The 15,991-nt window shown below is 41.7% G+C and overlaps 1 protein-coding gene and 1 long non-coding RNA gene across 2 annotated transcripts in view; both read left to right on the top strand.

Annotated features, from left to right (window-relative positions):
- The window catches only part of LOC143277694 (lysosomal protective protein-like), a 43,158-nt gene extending 28,963 nt beyond the window's left edge, over nucleotides 1-14,195 (top strand). The window contains exons 10-13 of the mRNA XM_076582614.1: nucleotides 3,407-3,473; nucleotides 5,445-5,531; nucleotides 8,319-8,423; nucleotides 10,654-14,195. Of these exons, the coding sequence (XP_076438729.1) occupies nucleotides 3,407-3,473; nucleotides 5,445-5,531; nucleotides 8,319-8,423; nucleotides 10,654-10,740 (346 nt within the window). The 3' untranslated portion in view covers nucleotides 10,741-14,195. The remainder of the gene's footprint in view (nucleotides 1-3,406; nucleotides 3,474-5,444; nucleotides 5,532-8,318; nucleotides 8,424-10,653) is intronic.
- Nucleotides 14,196-14,216: 21 nt separating this feature from the next.
- On the top strand, nucleotides 14,217-15,441 carry LOC143277695 (uncharacterized). The gene is made up of 2 exons (XR_013053770.1): nucleotides 14,217-14,645; nucleotides 14,702-15,441. It is a non-coding gene; the product is annotated as an uncharacterized LOC143277695 (long non-coding RNA).
- Nucleotides 15,442-15,991: the final 550 nt, after the last annotated feature.

Here is a 15,991-nt window from a genome sequence, read left to right as displayed (position 1 = left end):
TTTAAAAGGCACAAGGTTTAAAAGGTTCATGTTTGTGTGTGTGCGTGTGTGTGTACATAGTGTATCACTGTATGAGTGTTTGTGTGGGTCTGTGTTTTTTGTTGTTTTTTTCTTTCGTTTTCTTTTTTTTTTTTTTTATACTGAAATTCTGTAGATCTATATCAAGATTGATCTATATGATTTCAGTTTCATTTCATATTTAATTCAGTTTATGTTCATATCTCACACAGTTTCTTCCTTTTTAGCGGCCATTTGGAACACCACTTTGTGATTTTTTTTATGAATGTTCCACAAGCATTTGTATTTGTATTTGTATGTCTTTTTATCACAACAGTTTTCTCTGGGTGAAATTCGGGCTGCTCTCCCCAGGGAGAGCGCGTCGCTACACTACAGCGCCACCCATTTTTTTGTATTTTTTCCTGCATGCAGTTTTATTTGTTTTTCCTATCGCAGTGGATTTTTCTACAGAATTTTGCCAGGAACAACCCTTTTGTTGCCGTGGGTTCTTTTACGTGCGCCAAGCGCATGCTGCACACGGGACCTCGGTTTATCGTCTCATGCGAATGACTAGCGTCCAGACCACCACTCAAGGTCTAGTGGAGGGGGAGAAAATATCAGCGGCTGGTCCGTGATTCGAACCAGCGCGCTCAGATTCTCGCGCTTCCTAGGCGGACGCGTTACCTCTAGGCCATCACTCCACATTTTGGTAGTGGTTGTTTTTTTATGATTATAGAATGTTATATTAAAGCCAGAAAGTTATGGGGGGGAAAAAATGACATGACGAGGTTGAAATGCTGATAGATTTTGTTTGTATATTAAAACAGAGATATGCTGAATGATGCGGAATGCCTTGATTAAGTGGAAATACACACAACTTTCTTTAACTGGAGTGATGGCCTACAGGTAAAGCATCCGCACACTAAAAAAAAAAAAAAAAAGAATAGAACAGAATAGAATATGTCTTTATTACCAAGTGTACCGGGGTCACAACAAGGAATACTGGAGGGTGGGAGGGGGAGGGGGTATAGTACGTAACAAGGTACAAATATAAATCGAAAATCATACACAGATACAGTTAGAAATTAGGATACATACAAGTGCGTATCAATATAAAAACTTGTGCGTACTCACACATGCATGCACTGCACACACACACGCACACACACACACACAAACTCTCTCACACACACACACACACGCGCGCGCGCACTCACGTTTGAACAGAAGCTGCATATTATATGTGGATGGGGCTGATGACTAGATCTTCATGGCAACAAAAATGTTCTCCTCTTGCAGAAATTCTTCTGAAGAGATCCACTCTGATAGGCACGCAAATCATGCAAGCACTCAAGGCCTGACTAGCACGCTGAGTTATGCTGCTGGTCTGGCCTCTACCTGACAGTAACAGAAACGGTGTGGCCTGTATATATATGGACTTGCCCCAACACAGTGACGGGCGCAATAGCCGAGTGGTTAAAGCGTTGGACTGTCAGTCTGAGGGTCCCGGGTTCGAATCACGGTGACGGCGCCTGGTGGGTAAAGGGTGGAGATTTTTACCATCTCCCAGGTCAACATATGTGCAGACCTGCTAGTTCCTGAACCCCCTTCGTGTGTATATGCAAGCAGAAGATCAAATACGCACACGTTAAAGATCCTGTAATCCATGTCAGCGTTCGGTGGGTTATGGAAACCAGAACATACCCAGCTTGTACACCCCCAAAAACGGAGTATGGCTGCCTACATGGCGGGGTAAAAACGGCCATACACGTAACAGCCCACTCGTGTGCATACGAGTGAACGTGGGAGTTGCAGCCCACGAACGCAGAAGAAGTAGAAGAAGCCCCAACACAGTGATGCCTCCTTGAGAAGTTGAATCTGATCCCACAGTCACCAGTTTTTTTCTCCCCTTCCACTGGACCTTGAGTGGGGGTCTGGACGCTAGTCATTCGGATGAGATTATAACATGAAGTCCCCTGTGTGCAGCATGCAATTAGCACCCGTAAAAGAACCCACGGTGACAAAAGTGTTGTCACTGGCAAAATTATGTCGAAAAATCAACTTTGATGGGGGGGGGGGGGGGGGGGATTGTTGGCAGAAAAAACTTTTTTTTTTTTCAAAAATAGGTGGTGCTCTCAGTATTGTGATGCACTGTTCCCGAGGGGGGAGTAGCACGAATTTCACACACAGAAATCTGTCGCGACAAAAGAGGAATGCAGTACAGTAGAATACAATGCACAGAAATGCCAACTGTTACGATCTCGCTGTATTCCGTTATGGGCGATCGCAGGTTGTTCCAACGTTACGCTAATGTCACAGTTGTTCCAGTGAGTTCATTTTCGACTGCATAGCACGGTCACATGCTTCCCTGTTGTAACATTACCCAGACGCCTCTGGACCTATCGATCATGAAGCCAGGGCAGTCACTACTAACCTTGGTCTCACATGATGATGCTCAGCTAATCACATGGGTGTTAACATCGAGATAGCATTAATTGAACCAGTCAGCTTAATCGCAGCAGTTACACTGTGCTGCAGGTAGGCCCAAGTGTTTGTACGCCTTAGAAAAAAAATGTGCGTTTGCTGATGGGGCTCAGAGTCCGAATGTTCCAGCCAAATTAAAAATGTTCCTTCCACAAATTTCCTGATTGCTCCTACAAGCACTTGACATGGGTTGGTATCTGTGAATACAATGCAGTACAATACAGTGCAGATATTAAAAAAAAAAAGAAACTACAATACAATACAATACAATGTGGATTTTTGACTCACTTGTGTAAACAAAGTGAGTCTATGTTTTAACCCGGTGTTCGGTTGTCTGTGTGTGTGTCTGTGTGTCCGTGGTAAACTTTAACATTGACATTTTCTCTGCAAATACTTTGTCAGTTGACACCAAATTAGGCATAAAAATAGGAAAAATTCAGTTCTTTCCAGTCATCTTGTTTAAAACAATATTGCACCTCTGGGATGGGCACAAAAAAATAAATAATGAAGCCTAATTATATGCAAACTGCATTTACTGTTATATTTATATTTTTTGTATTCTCTAAACTTGGCACTTTGATCTAATATTCTGACCCAACAACAAGAGCAGTCATTATTATCATTTTTTGTTCAAACAGGAACTTCTTTTGCTAAGCATGGAAGTTTTATTTATTTTGCAAACGTTTTTGGTGCAGATAGTAAAAAAAGGGAAATTACTCTGTAATTAATGCTAGGGGACTTAATTCGCTTGAAACTGATCTTTCTCATCATAAACATTACATTTTGAAATTATACACAATACATAAAAAGCTTGGATTTTTTTTTTTCAGTGTATCACAAGTGAGTCTTGAAGGCCTTGCCTCTCTTGTTTCCATTGTTATGGACATTTCTGTACAGCTGTGTTATGTCCCATGCTTTCTTGCAGCGACCTGGATTACCACAGAACTTACAAAGAGATGAGTGCCCAGTACAAGAAAGTGCTGAACAGAGGGGTGAGTATGTGTGTGTGTGTGTGTGTGTGTGTGTGAGTGAGTGTCTGTGTGTGTGTGTGTGTGTGAGTGTCTGTGTGTGTGTGTGTGTGTGTGTGTCTGTGTGTGTGTGTGTGTGTGTGTGTGAGTGTCTGTGTCTATGTGTGTGTGTGTGTGTCTGTGTGTGTGTGTGTGTCAGGCAGCGTGAGTCTCTCCTTGTGTGTGCTGTCTGTTGATTTCTTGGGGTTTTTTTTGTATATTTGTTTTTGGGGATCATTTTTGCAGGTTTCTTTTGTGTGTTTGTGTGTGTGTGTGTGTATGTGTGTGTGTGTGTTGATTGATTGAGGACATATGATATTCTAATATATATACTTGTGTATGTATGCGGGTGATTGAATGACTCCGGAAGTTTCAGTTCCAGTTTCAATGTCTCAAGGAGGCGTCACTGCGTTCACACAAACCCACGTAGACACCTACATCAGCTAGGCATGTGCCTGACCAGCAGCATAACCCAGCACACTTTTGTCGGACTTTGAGTGCTTGCTTGTATACTTGTGTACCTATCAGAGTGGATTTTTTCTGCAGAATTTTTTTTCCAGAGGACAACACGATCAATGCCATGGGTTCTTTTTCAAGTCAAGTCAAGTCAAAATGATCTTTATTGAGGGTAAAAGAATAAGCTTTTACAGCTTTTTTTTACATCCTGCCCTCATAAAAAAAAAAAAAGCGAAGAATTTTTTTTTTTTTTTTAATTAAAAAAGGAAGAAATGGGGGAAGTGGGGGTCTGGAAAGGATAATATGGAAATAAACAATTACAAGAAACACACAAAAATTCTACCGAGAACAACAACAACAACAACAGAAATAATACAAGCGTAAATAGCAATAAATTTACATATGATATTGACACGATTACAACACACAGTGCGTAATCTTTCTCTAACATACCTTCTACTATCAACCCCCCCACCCCCCAGTGTGCCAAGTGCGTGCTACACTCAGTACCTCGGTTTATCGTCTCATCCCAATGACTAGACACTCAGTTTGATTTTTCCAGTCAAAACTTGGGAGAAAGGGCGAGAGCGGGATTTGAACCCGCATCCCCATGGACTTGAGTGCTACGTTGGTAGTTCAGTGTCTGAACCATTCAAATCAAATCAAATCAAAAATACTTTATTAATCCACATGGAAATTAAGTTGTGCAATCACAGGCTCATTGTAAACACTGGCATAAAATCATGCGCAACATAAGAAGAGATTAAAACTCGTCAAATAAGAATTCCCAATAGCTGACGATATACTAACCCCCCCACACACATACTCATGTTAAGACAATAGGGTATTGCACAACAATATTAACAAATGAAAACATCCAACAAAAAAAGGGTATAGATTACTAAAAATGATACGCACGCACGCACACACACACACATGCACACACTGCCAACCCAAGAAAAAAAATTGAATGACTCAAAATATTTGGGAGACAAAAAGGGGTGGCACTCTCCTAGTAAACAACTCCCTTTAACAATACAAAATGTGTTGTATTGTATTGTATAGTATTGTATTGTATTGTATTACTCTTTTTGTCACAACAGATTTCTCTGTATGAAATTCAGGCTGCTCTCCCCAGGGAGAGTGCTTCTCTTTACACTGAGAGTGCCACCTTTTTTTTTTCTTTTTTTTTCCTTCCGCCTGCTGTTATATATTTGTTTTCCTATCTTATCTACCACATGGCCAGTACTTCCTTGTTTTGGGAACGGTATGGAATGTATTTCGTTTAGACTTGTCGTAACCCCAGAATAGGAAGACATGTTTTATTATTTGGGGTTTTTTTTTGTTTGTTTGTTAGTTGTTGTTTTTCCGTTGTTTTTCTTTTGGGGGGTTTGGGTGGGGGTGGGGGTTGATAGTAGAAGGTATGTTAGAGAAAGATACGGTTGTCATTTGTACACAAGAATGTTGTGCTTTTTTTTTTTTTTTTTTTTTTTTTTACAGAAGCGTGTGTTGGTGTATAATGGAGACGTTGACATGGCGTGCAACTTTCTCGGCGACGAATGGTTTACCGACAGCCTCGGACAGCAGGTAAGGCATTGTGTTGTGCTGTGTTGGGTTGTAGTGTTTGTGTTGTATTGAGTTGTGTTCTGTTGTGCTGTGCTGGATTGTGTTGTGTTATGTTGTGTTGCGTTGTATTATTGTGTTGTAATTGAGTTGTGCTGTATTATGTTGTGTTGGATTGTGTTATGTTGTTTTGAGTCGTATTTTGTTGTGTAGGATCGTGTTTTGTGTTGTGTTGTATTGAGTGATGTTGTGTTGGATTGTGTTGTGTTGTGTTGTGCTGTGTTATATTGAGTGATGTTGTGTTGGATTGTATTGTGTTGTATTGAGTGTTGTGTTGGATTGTGTTGTATTGAGTGATGTTGTGTTGGATTGTGTTGTGTTGTATTGAGTGATGTTGTGTTGGATTGTGTTGTGTTGTATTGAGTGATGTGTTGGATTGTGTTGTATTGAGTGATGTGTTGGATTGTGTTGTATTGAGTGATATTGTGTTGGATTGTGTTGTGTTGTATTGAGTGATTTTGTGTTGTGTTGTATTGAGTGATATTGTGTTGGATTGTGTTGTGTTGTATTGAGTGATGTTGTGTTGGATTGTGTTGTGTTGTGTTTTGTTGTATAACTTTAGTTGTGTTGTTTTATGTATTATTATTATGTTGGATTGTGTTGTATCGTACTTTGTTGTGTTGAGTTGTGTTGGATTATGTCGTGTTGCATTCAGTTGTGTTCCTTTATGTCGTGTTCCGTGGTGTTGGGTTGTGGTGACTTCTCTTGCGTTGTGTTGCCGTCCGTTGTGTCGCATGTATCGTGCTGTGTTGTGTCGTGTCGTGTCGTTAATAGAGCGGGAGAGTGGGACCGGACGTTGGGGTTTCTGATCCAGCGTTTACCACTGACCAGGGTTCGATACCCCATTTCAGCTTGTTCATTAGATTGCGTGTTTTTCCTCAGTACCACCCAGGGTTAGTATTTATTTGTATTTGCATTTGTATTTCTAATTGTCATAACAGATTTCTCTGTGTGAAATTCGGGCTGCTCTCCCCAGTGAGAGCGCGTCGCTACACTGAGAGCACCACCCTTTTTTTGTATTTTTTTCTTGCCTGCAATTTTTTTTGTTTTGTTTTTCTTATTGAAGTGGATTTTTCTTAAGAATTTTTTGCCAGGAACAACCCTTTTGTTGCCCTGGGTTCTTTTACATGCGCTAAGCACATGCTGCACACGGGGCCTCGGTTTATCGTCTCATCCTAATGACTAGCGTCCAGACAACCACTCAAGATCTAGTGGAGGGGGAAAAAATACTGGCGACAGTGCCGGGATTCGAACCAGCGTGCTCAGATTCTCTCGCTTCCTAGGCTGATGCATTACCTCTAGGGCATCACTCCACTAATGGCTGTAACTGACTTAGGGTTTGGGGGAAGGTTGAAACGACAGCTGGAGAGAATTGGGGCCCACCCGCCCTTCCTGTGCCGAGCCCTGGACACAGTGGATATAAATTCACCTGCCCCTATGAAAAGCCTCATTGACCTTTCGCCTTTAACTGACAGGCGCAATAGCCGAAGTGGTTAAAGCATTGGACTTTTAGTCTGAGGGTCCGGGGTTTGAATCTTTTTTTTTTTTTTTTTTTTTTTTTTTTTTTTTTTTTTTTGCTGCCCCATCATCTGCGCCGTTTCAGTGGCATTACTCCCACGCTGCTCATTTAGATTCCCCCATACACGGCCACACCCAGGTTCATCCATCGCAGTTCCAGCGTCGGCAGTCCACAGGGAACCGTCGATGTTAGGTCGCCTGGAGGCCACACACCAGAGGAGACCCTGCACTGCTGCTGAGTCACTTCAGTGGTGTTCAGTGGTGCCTGTTCTGTTTTAACGTACTTAGGACACCACCTACTAAGCCCCCTACTAACGACAATAATGGCTTAGTCGCGGAGCCAGACTGAGTGAGCGTCTCTCCCAGAGTGGAGACCGCCACCACGTCCCTCAAACAACAGCCCCCCCATGAGTCTGCCGACACTGACGACATTGACAGGACTCACCCCAGGCGGAGGGGTATCGAAACTGAGGTCACCATGAGAGCAGGGCATGAAAGGTCACAGACTTTGAGAGACTATTTTGTTTATATTGATGACGATGAAGGAGAAGGAGGATGACGATGATGATGACGATGTTGCAATGGAGGTCCATTTTGGTTTGGGACTGCGTGACAAGGCTGTACTCTACGCTTCGCGAGGTTTGAATCTTGGTAACGGCGCCTGGTGGGTGAAGATTTTTCCGATCTCCCAGGTCAACATATAATGCGCAGACCTGCTTAGTGCCTGAACCCCCTTTGTGTGTATAAGCAAGCAGAAGATCAAATACGCATGTTTAAGATCCTGTAATCCATGTCAGCGTTCAGTCGGTTGTGGAAACAAGAACATACCCAGCATGCACACCCCTGAAAACAGATTATGGCTGCCTACATGGCGGGGTAAAAATAGTTATCTATGTAAAAAATCCACTCGTGTACATACGAATGAACATGGGAGTAGCAGCCCGCAAACGAAGAAGAAGGAGAGAAAGCCTTTAACTCACTCAGTACGGCCAGTCCTCTCTTCTCCTCTGCACAGACCCCTCGGATGTCCAGTGGGTGTCTCAATGACCCAACCTTTAGCTTCCATCGTCAGAACTGTGGTATTCTTTGTCAACATTCACCTCTTCAGTATAAGAGCGTTCCGCTTGCAATATTTTGATGATGGTAATTGGGATGAAACACTGTTAACGTCATCTCTTTCGCCGTTCGTATGGAGAGAGTTAAACTTTAATTATGTGCTTTATTGATGTGCAGGTTGTGAAGACTCGATCTGAGTGGACCTACACAGATGAAGTGGGAAGCACTCAGGTGGCGGGTTTCGTCAAAGCGTTTGACAAGCTTACTTTTGTGACCGTCAGGGTGAGTAGGGTTGTTTGGTTTCTTTTTTTTCTTTTTTTTTCTGCGTTTTTGACTCACTTGTGTAAACAAAGTGAGTCTATGTTTTAACCCAGTGTTCGGTTGTCTGTGTGTGTGTGTGTCGTGTGTCTGTGTGTCCGTGGTAAACTTTAACATTGACATTTTCTCTGCAAATACTTTGTCAGTTGACACCAAATTTGGCATAAAAATAGGAAAAATTCAGTTCTTTCCAGTCATCTTGTTTAAAACAATATTGCACCTCTGGGATGGGCACAAAAAAAAGAAGCCTAATTATATGCAAACTGCATTTACTGTTATATTTATATTTTTTGTATTCTCTAAACTTGGCACTTTGACCTCTTATTCTGACCCAACAACAAGAGCAGTCATTATTATCATTTTTTGTTCAAACAGGAACTTCTTTTGCTGAGCATGGAATTTTTATTTATTTTGCAGACGTTTTGGTGCAGATAGTAAAAAAGGGAAATTACTCTGTAATTAATGCTAGGGGACTTAATTTATCACAAGTGAGTCTTTAAGGCCTTGTCTCTCTTGTTTTTTTCCGTTTTTTTTTTTTTTTTTTTTTTTTATTGTTTTTTAAGGCAAATTTAGGGTTCCATGAATCCATAATTGCAAAACATATTTCAGGAAAGGATAAAAAAAAAAATAAAAATTCAGCAAAGGCAAAAAACCTGTTGTAATCACATAATTTTGTAAAGTGCTTAGAGCTTGGTCTCCAACCGGGGATAGGTGTTATATATTGTATTGTATTATACTGTATTATATTGTATTGTATTACTCTTTTGTCACAACAGATTTCTGTGTGTGAAATTTGGGCTGCATGTCGCTACACTGAGAGCACCACTTTTTTTGTTCGTTTTTTTTTTTTTTTTCAGCCTCCAGTTATATTTGTTTTCCTATGGAAATGGATTTTTTGTACAGAATTTTGCCAGCGGCAACATTTTTATTGCTGTGGGTTCTTTTGCATACTCGTGGCACAGTCACCTATGGCAGTGCACTGTCTAGTCAACTAAAGTCACCCATGGCAGTGCACCGTCTAGTCAACCAATGACGACCCATGGCAGCGCACTGTCTAGTCAACTAAAGTCACCCGTGGCAGTGCACTGTCTAGTCAGCTAAAGTCACCCATGGCGGTGCACTGTCTAGTCAACTAAAGTCACTTATGGCGGTGCACTGTCTAGTCAACTAAAGTCACTTATGGCGGTGCACTGTCTAGTCAACTAAAGTCACCCATGGCAGTGCACTGTCTAGTCAACTAAAGTCACCCATGGCAGTGCACTGTCTAGTCAGCTAAAGTCGCCCATGGCGGTGCACTGTCTAGTCAGCTAAAGTCGCCCATGGCGGTGCACTGTCTAGTCAACTAAAGTCACCCATGGCAGTGTACTGTCTAGTCAGCTAAAGTCACCCATGGCGGTGCACTGTCTAGTCAACTAAAGTCACCCATGGCGGTGCACTGTCTAGTCAACTAAAGTCACCCATGGCGGTGCACTGTCTAGTCAACTAAAGTCACCCATGGCGGTGCACTGTCTAGTCAACTAAAGTCACCCATGGCAGTGCACTGTCTAGTCAACTAAAGTCGCCCATGGCGGTGCACTGTCTAGTCAACTAAAGTCACCCATGGCAGTGCACTGTCTAGTAGGCTAAAGTTGCCCATGGCGGTGCACTGTCTAGTCAGCTAAAGTCACCCATGGCAGTGCACTGTCTAGTAGGCTAAAGTTGCCCATGGCGGTGCACTGTCTAATCAGCTAAAGTCGCCCATGGCAGTGCACTGTCTAGTCAACTAAAGTCGTTCATGGCGGTGCACTGTCTAGTCAACTAAAGTCGTTCATGGCGGTGCACTATTTAGTCAGCTAAAGTCACCCATGGCAGTGCACTGTCTAGTCAACTAAAGTCACCCATGGCGGTGCACTGTCTAGTCAGCTAAAGTCGCCCATGGCGGTGCACTGTCTAGTCAACTAAAGTCGCCCATGGCGGTGCACTGTCTAGTCAACTAAAGTCACCCATGGCGGTGCACTGTCTAGTAGGCTAAAGTTGCCCATGGCGGTGCACTGTCTAGTCAACTAAAGTCACCCATAGCGGTGAAAGAGTCGGCGAAAAAGAAAGGAGGATGGGCATGACAAATGATGATGATAATGAAGATGCTGATGATGATGATGCTGATGACGCTGTGGAGGTCCAGTTTGACGTGAGCTGCTCTCTTGTGTCCTTTCAGGGGGCTGGTCACATGGTGCCCACAGACCGCCCTCGGCCCGCCCTCAAGATGTTCATCAACTTCATCACCAACAAGCCCTTCAACTGAGCCCAGCGCGGCGTCGCCATGGATACAGTGACAAACACACACACACACACACACCAGCACTGCTTTATAATGAAAATATTCAAAATCAATGAGAATAAGAATAATGATGATGGAGTACTCTTCTCTAGTACTGTTCCCTCGGAGTCACAGAGAGAAGGCACTTCACACAAATTGAATATATCAATGAAGAAGCAACAGCTCTCAAGAAAATTCAAATATAACAAAACATCACTCTTGATCAGTCAATCAATCGAAACGAGGAAATTTCTCGTGTGGGTGACGAAATAGCATGAGAACATCTCAAATAGTGAAAATGACGTTTTACATGATATGAATTTGTTAAAAGTTTTGTACATTCAAAGAGAGAGAGAGAGAGAGAGAGATAGCATAATATGTAAAACCACTCAAAAGTGTTACTTGTTTCTCATATGAAACTCTCCAACTTCCTTCTCCACACACCCCCACACCCAATCGCCCTCTCCCTCCCCTTCCCCCTTTTAACACCACACACACACACACACACACACACACACACGCCAGCTCCCCCCCCTACCCCCCATTCCCTTACAATCTCTCACAACTCCCACTCCTACTCCATCCATTTACATCACAGCATTTTACAAGTTTTGATTAAAAACAGCAAACACTGATGATTTATAAGCATTAGAAATTGACTAGACTTAATAAGCAAAACCGACCATCACAGTAGTTCTGATACTGAATGCAGACATCACAAAAATACTGTAGTTATAGCGCATGCAGGCATGCACCTTTTTAACTCACACCTGCCTGTGAGCAAAAATGAGCCATCACGGTAGTTCTAATGTTGAATGCTAGACATCAAGAAAATGATTGAACGTAGTTGTAACGCATGCATGCATGCTCGCACCCAAACTCGCACTCACCCTCTCCAACGCCACACTACACACACACACACACACACACACACATGCACACACACACATACACACACACACACACACACACAAATAACGATAATTATGCAGATTGATGCTCACACCTTTTATGCAGGGAGATGGTGGCATATTATGACAGAACATTTTACTTACATGATAAACATACATGCATCACGTATATCACACAGGAATACATGTGTGTACACACAAGCAAACGTACACACACACACACACACACACACACACACACACATACACATACATGACCAGCTGAAGCCGAAGAAATATGATTATCAAAAAGATGGTTGGCAACACTGTAGAACTGTATTTTGAGAGACTTTTTTTTTTTTTTAGCCATATATGTTTTTATATACATTCCTTTAAAAGACAGGGTTCCCACGGGTTTTTGTTATGGTTTCTTTTTGTTTTTTTCTCTTTTCACGGTGATCCAAACCTTTCCGAAAGAAAATATCTGAGAACATCACTCCTATTTCACAACATCTCCATTGGCTCTCTGTCTCACACAGAACAAAGTATGAGATCAGCATGTTATAAATGTATCCACAAATCTGCCCCTTCCTATCTTTTGTGGCTGCTTTCACCTCTACACTCTATCTCGCTCTCTACGATCGGCTTCAGATCCACTCTGTTTACGCACACCCAGATTCAAACTCTCTACTGTTGGACGCCGTTCTTTCTGTGGCTCTGGACCTTGCATTTAGAATGAACTTCCTCTTTCGCTTCGTCAGGTCTCCGCACTCAGCTCTTTTAAGTTTGGCCTTAAAAGCCACCTCTTCAGTTTCTTCAGTTTTAGAGTTGTGCATGCGTGTGAATGACGGGTGTGAAAGCGCTTAGATTTGTCTCTGCACAAGATTCAGCGCTATATAAATACTATCATCATCACTATAATTAGTATTTCTTTCTTTTTGCTGCTCTCTTTCTTTTTTTTCCAGTCTGTTTTCCTGCCACTTACGCTTTCTCTGTGTGTAAGTAGCAACCCACCCATGAAGCAACTAGAAAGGGAGAGAATGTCGCTCAGGGGCAGTTACTCTCTGCTCCTTTTTAGCAGACAACATAATCATGAGCATGCAAGAGTGTCTAATGACCGCAAAACAGGAGAGGAGATCACTGTCTTGGGAATCGCAACTCTTCAGTTGGGTTTTTTGGGTGGGTTTTTTTTTTTTTTGTTATCTCCGACTTCCTCTTCTCCTACTTATCTGAAGTTCTTCTGATTTATTGATTTGGGGAAATTTTCTGCTGATGATGATTCCAGAAAATTCCAGATTTTCTCAAATTGCTGCTGATATTCCCCCAGACTTTCATAACCTGGAAAGAAATTACCTCTTCAGTTTTCCCAAACATTCTCCCCCCCTGAACAATGGGAAACTGTCTCATTTTTAAGGAACCCAAATTTCATCCCCAGAGTTTTGTTGTTGTTTAATGCAAGATCTTTCATACATGAAACATTTTTCAGGATAAAAAAAATGCAACAAGAAAAACAAAAAAAACCAACTAAAAACCAGCATACAAACATACAGACAAACAGTGAAGACAGATTTGGTATCGGATGATGGGTTTTTTTTGTTTGTTTGTTTGTTTTTCAGTAGTTAGTTTATTTTGCTTGCTCATTAACCAGAACTGACACAGTCTGTTTGGTATATCATAGTGCCAGAGGTTTGTTTGGTATATCATAGTGCCAGAGGTTTGTTTGGTATATCATAGTGCCAAAGGTTTGATTGGTATATCATAGTGCCAGAGGTGTATATCATAGTGCCAGAGGTTTGTTTGGTATATCATAGTGCCAGAGGTTTGTTTGGTATATCATAGTATAGTGCCAGAGGTTTGTTTGGTATATCATAGTGCCAGAGGTCTGTTTGGTATATCATAGTGCCAGAGGTTTGTTTGGTATATCATAGTGCCAGAGGTTTGTTTGGTATATCATAGTGCCAGAGGTTTGATTGGTATATCATAGTGCCAGAGGTTTGTTTGGTATATCATAGTGCCAAAGGTTTGTTTGGTATATCATAGTGCCAGAGGTTTGTTTGGTATATCATAGTGCCAGAGGTTTGTTTGGTATATCATAGTGCCAGAGGTTGGTTTGGTATACCATAGTGCCAGAGGTTTGTTTGGTGTATCATAGTGCCAGAGGTTTGTTTGGTGTATCATAGTGCCAGAGGTTTGTTTGGTATACCATAGTGCCAGAGGTTTGTTTGGTATATCATAGTGCCAGAGGTTTGATTGGTATATCATAGTGCCAGAGGTTGGTTTGGTATATCATAGTGCCAGAGGTTGGTTTGGTATATCATAGTGCCAGAGGTTTGTTTGGTATACCATAGTGCCAGAGGTTTGATTGGTATATCATAGTGCCAGAGGTTTGTTTGGTATATCATAGTGCCAGAGGTTTGATTGGTATACCATAGTGCCAGAGGTTTGTTTGGTATATCATAGTGCCAGAGGTTTGATTGGTATATCATAGTGCCAGAGGTTTGTTTGGTATATCATAGTGCCAGAGGTTTGATTGGTATACCATAGTGCCAGAGGTTTGTTTGGTATACCATAGTGCCAAAGGTTTGATTGGTATATCATAGTGCCAGAGGTTTGATTGGTATACCATAGTGCCAGAGGTTGGTTTGGTATATCATAGTGCCGGAGGTTTGTTTGGTATATCATAGTGCCAGAGGTTTGTTTGGTATATCATAGTGCCAGAGGTTTGTTTGGTGTATCATAGTGCCAGAGGTTTGTTTGGTATATCATAGTGCCAGAGGTTTGATTGGTATACCATAGTGCCAGAGGTTTGTTTGGTATATCATAGTGCCAGAGGTTTGTTTGGTATATCATAGTGCCAGAGGTTTGATTGGTATATCATAGTGCCAGAGGTTTGTTTGGTATATCATAGTGCCAGAGGTTTGTTTGGTATATCATAGTGCCAGAGGTTTGTTTGGTATATCATAGTGCCAGAGGTTTGATTGGTATACCATAGTGCCAGAGGTTTGTTTGGTATATCATAGTGCCAGAGGTTTGTTTGGTATATCATAGTGCCAGAGGTTTGATTCATGCTACCCATTACAGCTGAGGCTGACATCTCCCTTAGCTGAGCTGAAAATAACATGACCAAGAATCTTCTTTGTTATCTCCACTTTCTTTTGTTGTTGTTGTTGTTGTTGTTGTAATGGATGCATGGTTATTATTCTTGAAAATCAATTCTAGTATTGTGCTCTTTGAGATTTTTTTTTTTTTTTTTTTTTTTTTTTTTCGTGCACTGCACATCATTTGTGAAATGTGAAGTTATTGATACAGTTTGTTTTGTTTCACTTTTGAAGCATTACAGTGTGTGTGTTTTTTTGTGGTCGGTTTTTGTTTGTTTTGTTTTTTGTTTTGTTTTTTTCCCAGTAGTGACGTAAGGTGCGTAGTCTACCAAACAGACATGTACACATGCACAGAGCTTATTTTGTAGGACTCGAGTTGCAGATCAAGATAAACCTTATGTTGTTGTTTGTTGTGTTTGATAAATGTCTTTTTTCTGTTCTTTTTTTTTTTTTCCCTGGCCCCCCCCCCCCCTCCCCCGCCCCCTTGTTTTCCTTTTTTTCTTTTTTTTTCCTTTTTATATATACATACAGAGAGAGAGGGACAGCAAAGAACCAAACGTATAAGGAAGACAGCAGATCATGGTTGGCATCAGATTACAAAGACCTCACCGTGTGACAAAAATACACGGGCTGAAAATCATAACTCCTTGAAAAAAAAAACAGTCCACATCGTTTTTTTTGGAGGGGGAGGGGGAGGGGGGGGGGGGCATCAAATAAATACCCATGATAGATGTTGGTTGGCTGCATGAGAAATGGGAGGTCCCTTTTTTTTTTGTCAAGAAGCTAAAGTAGGGAGGATGGAGGGGGTGGGGTTGGGGGGGGGGGCGGACATTCTGCAGTGAACATTATGATGTTGTCAGTTCAGAAAGGCACGGTGGTTGCAGCATGGACCAAGAGAGAAGTACATGTACTGAGATAATGATACCGTAGTTGTTCTTGCCATCAGCGCTGTTGCCGTTTATTGCTGTTGTCTGTTTAGTTCACATTTAATTAATTAATTGCCAGCAGCAGTGGGTGATGATAAAAGATACTGAAGAAGAAGAAGAAGAAAAAGAAATTAAAAGAGAGGTACGGATGATCTGTTCATGAGGCCATAGCCTGTATGATGGGGTAAACAAAAAAACATCTGTTGTGTTTGCATATGTTTGAATAAACACAAGAAAAAACGAAAATCACATGAAACGCAGATTCATTAGCATGAGAGATTACGTGGTTGCAATTTCTCTAAATTTAAAAGAGAGAGAGAGA

The sequence above is a fragment of the Babylonia areolata genome, chromosome 34, assembly GCF_041734735.1.
Source record: "Babylonia areolata isolate BAREFJ2019XMU chromosome 34, ASM4173473v1, whole genome shotgun sequence".
NCBI classification, from domain to species: domain Eukaryota; kingdom Metazoa; phylum Mollusca; class Gastropoda; order Neogastropoda; family Buccinidae; genus Babylonia; species Babylonia areolata.
Note: the sequence above shows the minus strand (reverse complement) of the source record. Positions and strands in the feature narration are given on the sequence as shown.